General features: G+C 33.5%; 1 protein-coding gene across 1 annotated transcript; it reads right to left on the reverse strand.

The window, feature by feature from the left end:
• Positions 1–15108: 15108 nt before the first annotated feature.
• Positions 15109–15594, reverse strand: LOC145692246 (uncharacterized). Its single transcript, XM_081767539.1, has one exon. The coding sequence runs from the start codon at positions 15592–15594 to the stop codon at positions 15109–15111; it is 486 nt and encodes a 161-aa protein (XP_081623665.1).
• Between the last annotated feature and the right edge of the window lie 511 nt (positions 15595–16105).

Below are 16105 nucleotides of genomic sequence, written 5' to 3' on the forward strand. Positions count from 1 at the left end.
ATCCAGTTACATGAATAGGGTTGCTATCTAGGTATATGTGTACAGTGTGTAATATTCATATATACTCCATTTAATAAACAACTGTTTTTATCATTCAGCAAGTCAATGTGCCACCACAACTTTGGAATACACAGAAAAATATCATAAGTTATTAAACACCTTGTAATATGATGAAATTAATAATTTGAAAGTCATTAATGACTGCAATTCCTTTGTTATTCCAGGTGTGGACAGCGTGAATATTCCACAAGAGAAACAAAGATATCACGATGCAAAAAGTTGAATGATTTTGAATATGCTCGGATAATGATACAACGCGACCTCGATGTAACCCAAAGACAAACTCCCCGAAACATCCAACTTCCATTCTCCACCATCAATTAGGTTATTACCCAATTTAAAATATATGAGTGGTCCTGCGTAGCGTACTTGCTAACGCTCTCGCTTTAGGTGCGAACGGTTCCGGATTCGATTCCCGGTAGGGGCACTCGATCGAAAAAGTGTAAAACGCTATTTCAGGCCAGCTATCCTGAATGAGGTTTCCCTAAGTTCTCCTCATTCACACCTACCTTACTAACTTACAGATCCCAGGAAACTTTCTTCCTTCCTCAATCCTTTCTTCCTTCTCTTTCTTCGGATAGTGTACTCGCAGAGGGACATCATCTCTCAAACGTGACATGCTAAGTGGCCATAGATGCCGAAATCTAAATCCTAAATCCTAAATATACATGAAGAAAAGAAAAGAGTGGAGCATGTTGGCCGACCGGATCCAACGCAATAACAGTTGAGAGCTATCAAAATATGTGTAGAACAACATCCCAAGTGAAAGGCTGCAGAAGTGGCAGAACGCCTGAAGGTGAGACGGATTGTGTTCGTCAGATATCATTATAAATAAGCAATACGCGTGTCTCAAAATTTGCATTTCGACATTAACACCAGTGCCTTACTGATTCTAAGATCTACCAATTATTGTAAAAAAATCTGTAATAATCATAGGAGACAAAGGCTTCATTCCTGAGATATCGAGTTGATGAACAGACAGAGCAATTGATAGAGCTCGCAAAATCATATAAAATACTGGTGTTAACTCAAAATCGCAAATTTTGAGTTACGACCTTTGATTACTACAATGACAATATTTGAATTAACTAAACTATTATGCAAGAGCTGAAAGATGTAGGTCCTTGTTTAACAGAGCCAATATTGCTAAGCGGAAATAGTGAACAACAAACATGGCGCGGCACGATGCTAACTTTTGGTATCAGATAATTTCTCTTATGAGTCTCTATTTTCAAAACTTTCATCTAAAGAACGCACATGGATCTGAAGACAGCAACTTCCAAAATTCGTCTTGGACCCGTGACAACACTGAGAAAAATCCGTTCTCCGGACAGCGGTATATTGTACAAATGTACGGAATTCTCTTGCTTACTACAGAAATCAGTATGGAGCATACGTTATCCGTATGCCACATAGGCACTGCCCTTAGAAGTTACATCATGCCGTTGCTGGATGTTTGATATCTAACAGTCCTGCTCATATTACATACGTAGATATGTTACCTTCGTCAGCTATATGTTATATACGTGCATTTGTATGTGAGATCCTGACTGCCTATATTGTTTCATACGGAAAATACGGTCAGATGGAACACTTATGCAGAAAGTATTATAAAACGTGAGTTTTCAATTATACGTTTGCTGTACGCTAAGTTCAAAAACTACAGGATTTACAAATATAACAGACGATTTTACATACGCCACACACATTTCTTTCACAGAGAATTAATGGTCAAACACAGAGGGGTTTCACTGATGGTGTGAGGAGCCATTTTCAGTTCAGGACACTTCCAGTTGCTCGAAGGTGTTGGCACACTCAATCGCGACATTTTTCATAAGGGTCAGCTACCGATATTTTCCAATGGGTTTCTTATAAAGATATATCTGTTTATCAAGAATATTTCATCCCTTGCCCATACTGCCAAAAATACCTAAACTTGACAGTATCAAAACATTATCCAGAAACTTCCATGGGTCAGTCAGTCTCTGGATAGGAACTTAACTGAACATTTTGGACTATTCTAGATTATGTCATTAGACGGCATTCCTAAAATACCACTTCTCGTAGACAACTACTTTAATGTTTGCTTGAATAATGGGAATTTGTCACAGAACTCATTAATTCCATGTCCGAAGGGTTAAGACTTTGCTTCAAGCTAAAGATCGATCAAGAAGATATTAATTTCTAATCTGTGTTTACCATTTGATTTCTGTATCAAATGGATGTGGTTCAATGAAGGGAAAAGCTTAAAAGTAGAGATGTGTATTTACTTATGATATAACTCCGTATACAAGAGTTAAAGGTCACTGGTTTCAAGAAATAATTTACATGGGGCTTACACCCTCAAACAATCTATTATATGGTGTTGCTCCAATGTAGAGCTTTTCATCATTTACTGTATGTGATATTTGATTTTGCGATATGCTATGTAACTTTCTCCTGTATACATAAGTAGGAGTAAATGAGGAAGAGCAAGGGATATTTGTAAGAAACTTGGAGACATTAGAAGACGATCCATTGCTACATCTGGAATGATAAAAGATAACTCGGGGAAAATCTATCTGAAGCTGAAGAGGTAAAGAAAAGATGGAAAGAATATATACGAGAACGGTACAAGGAAGAATTGAACAATTCCAGCATTTATGAAAGGGATTTTTGATCCGAAACCAGATATTCAGACAGTGAAGTAAAGAGAGCTCTAGAATGCGATACCAACAACAAGGCGATGGAATACCAGTAGAATTACTCAGAATTCTAGAAGAGGATGTTGTAAAAGTGAACACTACCAGGTATGTATCACCAAACATTGAACACACAGCAGTGGCCAAGAGGAACGAGAGATCAAATTTCCAACATGCGCTGTATAATAGAAAAATCAATACAATTCCAGAATGAGCATGTATCTATTTTTATTGATAATGTCAAAGATCTTGACTGTAGCTGATGATAAATTATAGGATGCTCTTGAAGAGGTATAAATATCGGAGCATTTGATTCGTCTACTTAACAACTTGTACTCTCATTAAGAAGCTAGAGTGAGATTCAAAATTGGAACAACTGTATGGCTTAAGACTGAAAAAGGAGTCTATCACGGATGCATATTGCTTTGTTCATACGATTTTTACACACAATGCAATATATTTTGAGGTAAAAGGTTGATGGGGAAAGAAAGAAGGAGAAAGCTCAAATAAAGATGGACTCACAGAATTGAGGAAACAACGAATCTGAACATAGAACGACTTTAAGAAGTGGCAATATACAAGAGCAAATGCTGTGATATGGTTCATAGTACCACTGAGAGTTGGAAACGAGTAAACGGGTGAAGAAGAAAAATAAACAAATTAGTCGAGAGTTTTAAGTATAGGATATTAAAAATTAAATTTCTTAAGTATGTTTTAAATATTACTGTGAATATTTTTGCTTTGTGATTTTAGTATGCTTTGTTATTTTAGTACAATACTTCAATTACTAACATTTACCTTTCTTTAAAAATCACGAAAATATAGTTTTATTTTTTAGATGTTTACTGGGGTACTATACCCCTATATGCACGATAATTCTGATGTGTTTTAAAGATATTTGTAGAACTCAGACTAGCAAACATTTTGTGAACTGTGGTTTATACATAATGCTGGAAATATTGCTCTTAAGATGAGTCAAACACTATAATAAAAGTTAAAAAAGACAAAGAACAGCAAAATTTTGTTGCAGTGTTTAACAAGAGATCTATCAAGAATAGTTAACAAGACCGTGATTAACACGATTATTATCAATATTATCTCGATTAGTTATACAGGGTGTTAATGAGCAATACCGACAAACTGAAAGAGCAAATGCTCACATCAAAACAAGAGAAAAGTTCATATGGACCTATGGCGAAAAGAGCATAGTTTCAGAGCTAGGGCTGTCCAAAATCGCGAAAAAGTAAATTTCAATAGGCCCTATTTCGAATTCCAGAAACTGTGAATGGTGGTTCTAATCAGCGTAAAAGAAGTCACGTATACACAATCCAAAAGTGCATATTTCATCAATTGTCAATAGGTGTAGAGGGTATTCACTACAGGGTGTAATTCTCACATATGTTTTTAATAGAGTTTTCAGATATATCCTAATTTCCAGAAGGGTACAAAGTAGGCAGGAAGTAAACCTTGACAACAATGGACATCCAATTCTTCAGAGGGAAGGCAGAAGTGTTACGGACAGGTAGCTCAATGTTTCTTTGTGTTCGGAATAACGTGTGATGATATGTATTTCGTCATGGTATATTTCACGTTTTCTTCACTTATAAGCGTGAAAGAAAACATCGCACCATGCGTTTTCTCCAGTACGAGAAACTGTGCTGCTGACGATTCTTAACACTTCCGACATCGCACCAAAGGATTCCATGTTCAGTCCTATTAAGGCTTATCGTTTGCCTACTTTTTACCAATGATAATGCCAGAGCATATCTCAAAATTCGGTTGATGGCATGTCTGGGAATTTCACTCTGCAGAGAATAATCTTACACTAGGGTTTCCCTTATTTTGGGTAATTTCGTATTGCGATACGCACCCCCCAAATGTATTCATTGTGGCCATAAACACGCATTAGTGAAAGAGCAGCCCTCTACGAGAAAGTTAACTCGTGTCGACGACAAAGTCATGAAATTACCTTTCCACATTATAATACAATTTAGAATTTCCAATAATGATAACTGAGAAACTGAAAGAGACAGAGAAACGAAACTTTGCACGAAGCAACTAGAGAAAGGGCGACAACTGCTCGTGTATTGACAAACAGCATCGGATGATCAGTGTTACCAACTCAACAGAAAGATTTGTTTTTGTAAATGAAATGACCTAAATTGAACATCATCATCGGAAATATCAGTGGAAATAAAGACAAAAGAGATTGTAACATAGAAAAAAGTTGCAAACTTTTTTTTAAGAAATAACGTGTAATATATGTTGGCGCACACAGCGAGTGAGGTACTAACGTTTTATACACCTTAAATCAGATACTGGCAAGAACTGTTTGTGCCATCAACAGAAGAGAAAAATTGATTTTGGAAGAGATATAATGACTAGGAAAAGGTCACTACTGCTGTATGGTTTAAAGCCTATAATGCAATGCGGAAGAGCATGAGGAGTAGTGCCGTGGTTATGTGAGCTTGATAACTCACGTACTCACAGATATATTCGGTATCTTTTTAAAGCAGAGAACTTAGATTTCTAAAAGATGGCAACGCTGCACAGCGTCGGCTTTTACTCATGATGACATCATGGTTATCAGCGTCCTCAAAAGCCCATGAATACACAAACCCATGCAAATTGAATGTGTTTTCATATTTTAAGGTTGTTGGGATTCCAACCCTCTGTGCAGTGTTACCATCCTTCATTACCGCCTTGCATTATATGTTTTAAAGCATGCAGCACTAGTTACCCTTTCCGAGTTATTTTATCTCTTCAAAAATCAATTTTTCTCTTTTGTTGATGTCAACGCTGTTCAGCGGATCCTTCTAGACTTAGAGTCAACGCAAACAGTTCTTGTCAGTATCTGATGTAAGATGTACAAAACGTTAGTGCCTCACTTCCTGTGTGCGCCAACACATATTTCACGTTATTTCTCAAAACGTTTGCAACACTGATCTGCGTTTACAATCTCTTTTGTCTTTATTTACATTGTTGCTTCCAATGTTGATGTTCAATTGAGGTCATTATATTTACAAAACAAAACTTTCTCTTAAGTTGACAACACTGTTCATCCGATGCTTTTGACAATACACGAGTAGATGTCGGCCTTTCTCTAGTTGCTTCGTGCAAAGTTTCGTCTCTCTGTCGGCACGGGTTATCGTTCTCGTAGAGAGCTGCTATTTCACTAATGCGTGTTCATAGTCACATAGAATACATTTGGGAGGGGGATTGTGCGTCTCGCAACACGAAATTACCAAAAATAAGGGACACTCTACTGTACACCCATTGCACATTAAACAAATATGCATTTTTGGGTTGCGTATGCGTGACTTCCTTTACGCTGATAAGAACCACCATCCACAGTTTCTCGAATTCGAAATACGGCCTGTTGAAATTTGGCTTTTTCGCGATTGTGGAGAGCCCTAGCTCTGAAACTATGCATTTTTCGCTATAGGTCCATATGAACTTTTTATTTTGATGTCAGGAATCACTTCTTAAAGTTTGTCGTTATAGTTCATTAACATTCTGTATATCTAAAACTGAAATAATTTGATGTTTCTCTCACGATAAACCAATGACTAGCTGCCTGTAGCGTATTTAACAAAGTATATTGAAACACTGATATTCTTGCGGGTAGAAATAACTCAATTTATCCAACAGGCACCCTACTTACTATTATTACGTTTATTACTCTTATTAAAAATAAATATCACGAAAAAATCAATGAATTTCTCATATTTAGAATTTATGTAATGAAAGTACATAACTATATTTTTCAACACTTTTGATAGTTTAGCAATTGAAAAATGTATATACTGTAAGCTATGACGGCAATATTTTAGTAGAGATGTCGAAAAATATCATAAGAATAGATACGAAGTGCATACTAAAAGCACGAGCCGTTTCCCTTTAACTGCCACAGTTTTCTATTTTCGAAAAATATATAGTTCTGTGAGAGAAATGCTATTTTTTAAAAGTTTAATATCCCATACTTACATCTTTTAGGCTAAAGGAGACGGATCATTTATTAAGGGGATGATTCTGAAATTAAATTTCATGTGCTTTCCCACGGAGAATTTAAGCCGTGACCAGTGTAGGAAAGTAATACGCGCTAGCTACTAGTCCAATAGGGATGGCATAATTTTGCGTTTTCAACATAATTCTTGTCCAGTAGTATAGCCAGCAACAGAATACTTTGAACCCCTGACTGCTATAATCCCATTAGGTCGGGTCCAGTACTTTCGCTGGTATCACAGATGCAACCCAACTTACACGTAACTTTTGAAGCAATTCGTAAGTCGGTGGAGCAATGAAACAGGGTTTTACTATGCAATTGATAACGGAAAATTAAGCTCTATTGTTTAGCGCGCGTTGTTCAACGAGTTTCATACATCAAAGGCATTATAACTCGACATGTGTATAATGTGTTATTTTACTATACGTTGCAACGAGAAGAAAGAAAACCACTGATCGTGCATGAGTTACAAATGGTTGAAATAAACTAAAAATATTAAATATGGAACAATTGAAGGAAAGAAAATTATTTTTCTTTGTCTCAATTCATGTTCCTACTATTCGCTGATATTTTCGTCATTAGAACATCTCTTTCCTTCTCTACAGAAAAAGATCTTATATATCACATTGAGTGTGAATTAAAATTGAGGTTGAAATACCTTGTAAAGTTTTAACATGTCTGGACTCGAACCTGGACATTTTGCTTGAAAATTCAATGTATTAACTATTTATTTACTCTAATCAGTTCTTTGACTTTACACAACAATGCACACTAGTGAACTCTAGACGAGCCAGTAAGACCTTATGAAGAGATCATAATTAGTTCAGATAATTAATTTTCTTCAAATGTAATTGTTTAGGTAATTGTTATTGTCATTCTATCGCTACTTGATTGTTATTAACGATCATAGCAACCTCCTATCACTTCACAGATTGAACCTGTTTACATCAGTTATTGAGACGTGAAAGAGAATAGGACTTGTGCGAAAGATAATGTTTATACACTGCAAAGAATGTAATTTCCAATTATTCGCTGTAAACTTAGTAGCATCCGACACTCAACAAAATTTAGTGTGGACTAGAAAATCACTTACGCAAAACAACAAGTTTGACGTAACGTACAAGATACTCGTGTAGTTGGGCTGATTTTTTTGTTAGATCTGTGTTCCTGTGTTTAAATCCTGTAATAGGTCTTTCTACTATTAATCTACCAGGGGACAGAGAATATTTCATTGCATAACTCTTTTCTTTTCAAATTCGATTAGGAAACAATATTATACGATTTGTAAATCTGAAATGTTATAACTAAAAATAGGTTATTAATACTATAGAGATCAAAATTTTGGTTTACCTAGAAAGATCAGAAACGATAGTTCTGTTTTTTCAGTAAATGTAACTAATTACAAAGTGCGGTAATTTTATTTTTAAGATGAAGTGTTTTAACTTAATAAGAGGTAAACTTTAAAAGTTAGAAAATGCCAGTTCTAAGTTTTTGGAAAGAAGAATGAATCCAGTTGATACCGTAACAAACATAACTAGAAACTTGCCAACCAAGGCGTGTGTTTTTGTATTCCGTAGTGTGAATACAAGAAATGAGTTTTCATCAACAATGCGTTCGGTAATATATTTTTAGTAAATACCGTCTATTCTGAATTAAAATTTTGAGAACAGTAAAGACAAAATGAATAAATAACCATACAGAATTTACAAGGAATAAATTGAGTGTGTCTATTACACAAACATGCTCACAAATGCAATGAACGTATTACTTTTATAAACACTTCATGTTCATTCATTATTGATCTCTTGTAGTACATGCGACGGTTTTCACTACTTTTCCTGAGCACTTCCTATATATAGATCTTTACAAATACTGTGTTTTTATGCAGTTTCGTTTCTGTCGCTTCTTAAAAGTTCTTGACATTTACTTCGCTTTCGATTAGCTACAAAAATCTATGAAATATTAATAACTGTTTGCTATACTGTTTGGAATTCTTTGGATTTCACATTGTTCGATTTTAGGGTTACTATTAGTTGCATAAAAAATGCTTGCCTCCGCATTGATTCTTTCAAGATGAAGTATATTGTAGAAGACGTACACGAGCCAACGACGACACGCTGCTCGAACTGAGTACTTCCGAGACATTTAATCTTTACATCAATACCACACTTGGCCTCATTGTAAAACTGGACAGTTTCAGGTTTCTTCTCGCCACCTTCGGTTACTTCAACACTAGTATGCAGAGTACCAATAACTGAAACATTCTTGTCTTTTTTCCCCTGATAAACAGCTAGGGTTGTGTTGCTTGCTGTTTTCAGTACAGGGGTACTGTATAGACCCATTTGGACATTTTGGTAGAATTAAGAAATTTTCTTCTCACTCGATATACTATACAAACAATATTTTTTCTTCGCTTTTAGCCTTGTGCTTAATTTTTAAACTAGAGAAAAACTTGTCTGTCTTCACGTTATGCCATTTGTTAGTAAGGTTCCATGAGTTTCATTACAAACATTCTGCCAAGGGTTCAATGTTAAGTTGATGTTCAGTTGATGTTCACCTTTACCCAAGTATGAGAATCCATTACAAACATACTTTGAGTCGACATCAACTAAAAGCCAGAACTTAAACCCGAATTTATCAGGCTTGTTAGCCAAGCACTAAATGATTATTCTACGTTCTTTACAGAGAAGTTACTCATTGGTAGTGAAAATTTCTCCTGGTTTGTAACAGTCAACAATTTTCAATAAAAGTATTACATACGGTACCAAAGATGCTAATGCGAATTTACCTGTTTGAAGTCCTACACATTTGTTTGAGGAGAGGTCGAAACGAGATACCTCATGATTTCATTGAAGCTATTTTTGTCATTGTATTCCTTAAAATAGGTGGATCTCAGATGACTGGCTACATAAAATCCAAATCAACATGGCTAGCATTGTACATTCCTTGTGTACAAAGTAAACTACCAAAAGTATAAAATTCTTGAAGCAAAGCAGACTAAGAATTGTCCTTTGTTCTATTCTGTGAACCTGTTTATTTACATAACTTGATATGCCAGCAAAATATATTCATCATAAATTATTCTGCAAACTATACATATATTAGTATTATCAAAATTGCGTTTGGTGAATGAATAAGGTCCTGGTGAATCAAAATTTTAAAAAAATCAATAAATTGCTAATTTAATAAGTTGTTAATAAAATCACATTGTTGAAGCGGCAGCTGATTCTTGATTTTCACTCCAGAGTTCATGATAGCTCTTATCATAATTCTATCTTCATTGTAGAAATGAAATAGCATTGGACATGATGAACAATCCATAAGTACAGTTTCTTATATTTCATGAGCAATTTCTGAATTTATTACAACTGATGAAAAATAGATAACCTACAACCATGTTCGAAAAAGATTGTTGTCGAAGTGAGGAGAAACTCCAAGTCTCTGGTAAAGTAAAAACTAACATCCAGAAAGTATACGATTTCTGTTTGATGGGATCGAAAGTTTATCATGCACTACGAGCTGCTATCGCGCTGAGCAGAACGATAGTTTCGGATCTTTACTGTCGATAACTAGCACAAGTACACATAGCGATCCAAGAGAAACGATCGGAGCTGATCAGCAGAAAGGGTGTCACGCCGACAGCGCCAGATCACATACATATTGGAAGACCAGTAAGAAGTTGCGAGATCGTGGCTGGAAGATTTTACTGATCCACCATATACCTCGGATGTGATGCTGTTAGACTCTCACTTGGTTTGGTCTCTGTGCAATTTGCTGAAATGTTTTAATTAAGTTGAAATGAAGTTGCGAAAAACACGTCACAATGTTTTACTAGAAACAGCAGAATTGTTATAACAGTATTATGGTGTTAGTCGAAGATCATCCAATAAAATGGCGCATATGAGATTTCATGATATTATTTCAAATGGAATTAAATGTCTTCTCAATTTTGGCCTGCAAATGCTCAGTACTATTCAGACAACCTGATATTACCAAATCGTAACTAACTAATACTCGATATTACTCTTATTTTTATATAACTTGCTGTCCCCTACTTGTTACTGTGTCAGTCAGATTAATTAATTAAGATTTAATGTATTTTTCCAGCACGATATTTATATAGAAGAGATTCACAAGTGCAATATGAAACAGTACTCTAATTTTAATTCGAGTTAAGCACTTTTCTCGTGACTAAACCAGTATTATACACGGTATTTGTAATAAAAAGAATGTAAATGTTTCTCCGTACATTTCTTCGAAAGTATTGATTCGCCATTTCAAAATGCATAACAAGAAACAAATAAACTGTTCTATTTGTTGAAAGCACATTGAAGAATGATTTTGTTACAACTCAGAGATAATAGTTAGTTAACTAGAATTTAACTTCCTTTTAACATCGGACCTATTTGAGAAGTAACTCTACAACTCAACGTGCGATTCGAAACGCATAAACTCCAAGCGAGAATCGAATTCGGAAATAAAAGAGTTGATAAAGTTTTATTCAAAGGAATATTCTCAGTATTTGGTTAGCCTAGGAGCAGAAAAACCTATTCCAGGATTTGAACGCACGAATACAAGATTAACAAATGATTTTCCTAAACCATGCGGCTATTTTGTACTATAATTCAATTTTTTAAAAATAGAAAGTGTTTTCCTGATTCACAATAGATATTGTTTGCAGTCAGATACAACTGAGATTGACGTGAATCATTGAAAATTACATCTCTTGCAATGTAATTACATGGTTTGTTTGCACAAATCACATTCTCTTCCACGTCATAATAACTGACGTAAAACAGGTTGAATCAGTGAATGATAGGGGGTTGCTAGGATCGTTAATAATAATAATAAAGTATTAATAGAATTGCAATAACAATTGTGTAAACAATAACATTTGATGAATAAAAGTAACTAATGATCGTAATCTAATGATCATATTTTCATAGGGTCTTAGTGGAAAGTCTACACTTAAAAAAGAATTTTTAGCTAGTTAACAATTTTTATATAAACTCAATTAATTGCTTGATTAAGACGAGTGATTAACGCATTGTTCTTCCAATTAAAAGATCCGGGTAGCCTCGGTAGGTCTGAACATTTCAGCATGCTTTAATTTCAAATTCAATCCGTACTCAGTTTATTTATTTATTTATTTATTATTACCTATAACAGGGGTTTCCCCCCAATTACAATAGGTGTACAAGCATATGTTTCAAAATATTATTACAAGAAAAAAAAACAGAAGAGAAAAAGAAGACGTCATATATAAGTACCTATTACAGTATTAACTACAATAATCAAAAAGAATATTGCACGATGCACAACTATACAAACATTTTTCTACAATACATAATGCTTTTACAATTTATAATTACAAATAAGTTACTATCAATTTCATTTCCACATTACTTCTATAACTGAAACTTCTTACTTGCACTCCAGCAAATTTTAAATATATTTACCTAGATATGTATCAAAAATAAAAAGAAAATGTTTATCCAATATTAACAGCAAGTAAAATCTAAACTACTTCTTTAATCTTTGACACATATACTTTAAATGGTAAAGAAAAATCAATATTTGAGTTACGTTGTACGAGTTCATTATGTTTTTTACTAAGCCTTATGACAGGTGAAAATTTGTGAAAATTAGTGTGTGAAATACCATAACAAAAGGGTAACCTAAAACGCAATACATCTTTCTTCACATTAAAACAAAGTGAACCCAGAAAGTCGGGATTATTAATAACACCATTAACAATTTTATACAAAAAGATATGTTGACTTATTTCTCTTCTGGTATATAGCGAAGTTACAGCAAATTCTTCGAGTAAAGATTTATAAGAAATCCTTTCAAAATACGAGGATTTATTGTATTTTTTATAATAAAGAAATCGTAGAAACTTATTTTGTACACGTTCAATTTTCTCTATATTCTTTCTAGTAAGGAAACCATATCAGGCTAGCATATTCTAACTTACTTCTTATAAGACTATTAAATAAATTAGTCAAAGCAAATGCATTTTTCATCACCTGAGTATTTCTAAACATAAATCCAAGTAATTTGAAAGCCTCATCACACATTTTGTTAATATGAAATTCAAAGGTTAATTTAACATCCAATGTGACCCCAAGATCTTTTACAACATTACATCTTTTTAAACTTTTTCCAGACAATTGATAATCGTAACATAATGCTTTTCTCTTTCTAGAAAAAGATGTGACACAGCATTTATTTGAGTTAAAATATAACTTATTGTCTAAACTCCATTTGTATGCCCTTGATAAATCAGAATTTAATTCATTACAGTCAGTGAGTGTTTTTATATCTTTAAATAAATTGACATCATCAGCAAATTACAAACACCTGGAGTATTTGAAGATATCTGGTAAGTCATTAATGAACAATAAAAAAAATAAAGGTCCCAAATTGGAACCTTGTGGTACCCCAGAATTTACCTTATATATGTAAGAATTTGTATGTCTATATGTTACGAATTGTTGTCGATCACTCAGATAAGAAGAAATCAGTTTTAAAAAATTGTCACAAAAACCAAATTTAGACAATTTATTTAGAAGCATATCATGATCCAGAGTATCAAAAGCTTTTGAAAAATCCAAATAATTTGTGTCAACCATGTTTCCATTATTAAAGGAATTAAATATATATTGAACAAAGTTAACCAAATTTGTTACAGTAGATTTTCCTTGACAAAAACCATATTGATTAATAGATATATATGGTTTAACATGATTATATATTCTTCTGTATAATATATTTTCAAGTATTTTTGATGAGGCTGAAATAACCGAAATGGGTCTGTAATTTCCTATCTCTAAAGGATTACCTGATTTATGGATTGGACAGACTCTTGAATTTTTCCAGAGCTTAGGATATATTTGTGTTTTTAAAATTAAATTATAAATATGACATAACGGAATTTTCAACACTGAACAGCAACCTTTAAAAATGTATGCTGGAATAAAGTCAGGTCCACTAGATTTTGAGGGTTTTAATTTTTTTTACAGCTTCATTGTATTCCGAATCAGTAACTGGATATAGAGAAAGACATTGAGAAACTATCGTGTCAACTGAATCAAATTTACTATATGTGCAAGGGAAAGGAGAATACACACTTTTAAAGTAATCTGCAAAGGCATTAGATATCGATTCATTTGACATCAATACTTCATTTTTTATAGTCATACAGCAATTTGACTTTTTTATTTTTTTATTTTTTATAAATGCCCAAAGTGGTTTTGTATCTTTAACAAGAGTAGACTCTATCTGAGAGATATATAATTTATATGATTAATCAATCATACTTTTTAATTTCCTTCTCAATTCAACAAATTTATTATGATAATAAACCGAGTATTTCTGCCGTTTTCTACAAAATTCTTTTTCCTTTATACATTTAATGATTGAGGAAGAAAACCAGGGAGGATAACGATGTCTTGCATTTACCACCTTCTTAGGCACGTTCTTATTAATAATATTGTTAACAATGTCGTAAAATTTGTTTAATGCACTCTCAGGATTATGACTCATTATTACTACATCCCAATTTTCATTTCTTAAGGAAGTATAAATATTAACAAAGTCAGCTTTGCTATAATTAAACATTGTCACCTGACTCTGTTTTGCATAAGTTATTTTTCCTGTTACTAATATTTGCATTAGCAAAGATGGATGATGATCATCCTCTTTTAATAGTGCACAAGCATTTTTAGCAATACTACAATTTGTACTTTGATTAACAGAAACCAGGTCCAATGTTCTTCCATTTTTATTTTTAATACCATTTACCAATTTTAAATCACAAAGAGATAAAAAATTCGCAAGAGCAATACAAATGTTACCATTGTGTAGTAGGTCTGTATTATTATCTTTAACTTCAGGGATATTAAAGTCACCAGCAATCACTACCTGATACTGGTTAGAAATAATAATATTTTCCATTAATCAGTAATATTCAACATACTTATCTAATTTAGACTTTGGTGGAAAATAAACCGTTGAAATAACAAAAGTATTTATCCCAAACTGTAACTTAATACACACAGTTTCGACACCATTAATACTAATTTCTATATTTTCAGTTTGGTATTTATTCAAGGCAGCGACAAGAACACCCCCTCCTCCTTTAGATACTCTATCATTACGAAACACGTTATATCGATCGTCAATGAATTCATTATTAAAAATATTATCATTTAACCACGTTTCTGTTAATATTATTACATCATAATTTTCTGCAGATATACTAAGCAAGAGATCATACAATTTAGTATTAATACCCCTCACATTTTGGTAATAAATTTTTATCTCATTTAAAGCCATTATGTTGAAAATAGTAATGTATTACAAAGCTTGTACATCATCCAATGTTCTAAGAATTAAAACGTTTCTATCATCTTGACCTTTTTTTAATTTGATATTTCCTGTCTGATCAACCCATAAATATGCGTAATGTTTCTCATTTTTCTTTTTCTTTGCCTGACCAAAAATACGCTTTCTATAGGAGGTAAGAGATTGATTTACATATATAGTTTCACTCATAGTATAACCCAAATGTGTTGTGTTCAGATTTCTTTTCACTTTTCTCCTCTGTAAAAACTTTTCCTTATCCGAACGTCGCACAAACTTAACTACGATTCCACTAAATTTTTGATGAGGTAATTGTTTCATTCTATGACATGCATCTACCATATCTTCACTAACATTAACATCTAAAGCACGCCCTACATTTTTCACTACATCAAGGGTATTTTCATTTGTACTCTCCGGCACACCAAATATTTCAAGTGTATTGCGCCTTCCGTATTGATCTAGAGCATCTAGATCCATTTTAACCTCTTGAAGTTCTTTTTTTAGGTTTATATTCTCCTGATTTAAACGCTCAATTTCAGCTAGGCATTCACTGATTTTTTCATCCTGTTTTTTTATATGTTCCAAACTTTCATCCAGTTTTTCGCGATTCTGACTGAACAGTTGACTCCAATTGCATGCTGCTTCTACGAGATTTTTTACACTTATTGCAACGCCAAGACTCTCCGGTGGATTTTAGATATTCAAGATCAGTTTCAACTAACTGAGCACACTTTAAATGACATAATTTTGCACAGTTACAGCATTGTGCCTTAATTTCCTGCCGCGATACAGGTTTATCGCAGTCCAAGCACAGACTCATTTTAATACTTCGATATCTCGAATGATCGGTAGTTCGCTCCTACAGGTTTGAGTTTGTAACTAGCAACACTGTTTACCTTTCAAAACGATATATTTGATGCCACTAACATTTATGTTTTGAGCACGTATGCACACAATAACGCAAAAGGAATAAGTTCAAATTAGTGTA

The sequence above is a fragment of the Thermobia domestica genome, chromosome 8, assembly GCF_964235325.1.
Source record: "Thermobia domestica chromosome 8, izTheDome1.hap1.1, whole genome shotgun sequence".
Taxonomy (NCBI): domain Eukaryota; kingdom Metazoa; phylum Arthropoda; class Insecta; order Zygentoma; family Lepismatidae; genus Thermobia; species Thermobia domestica.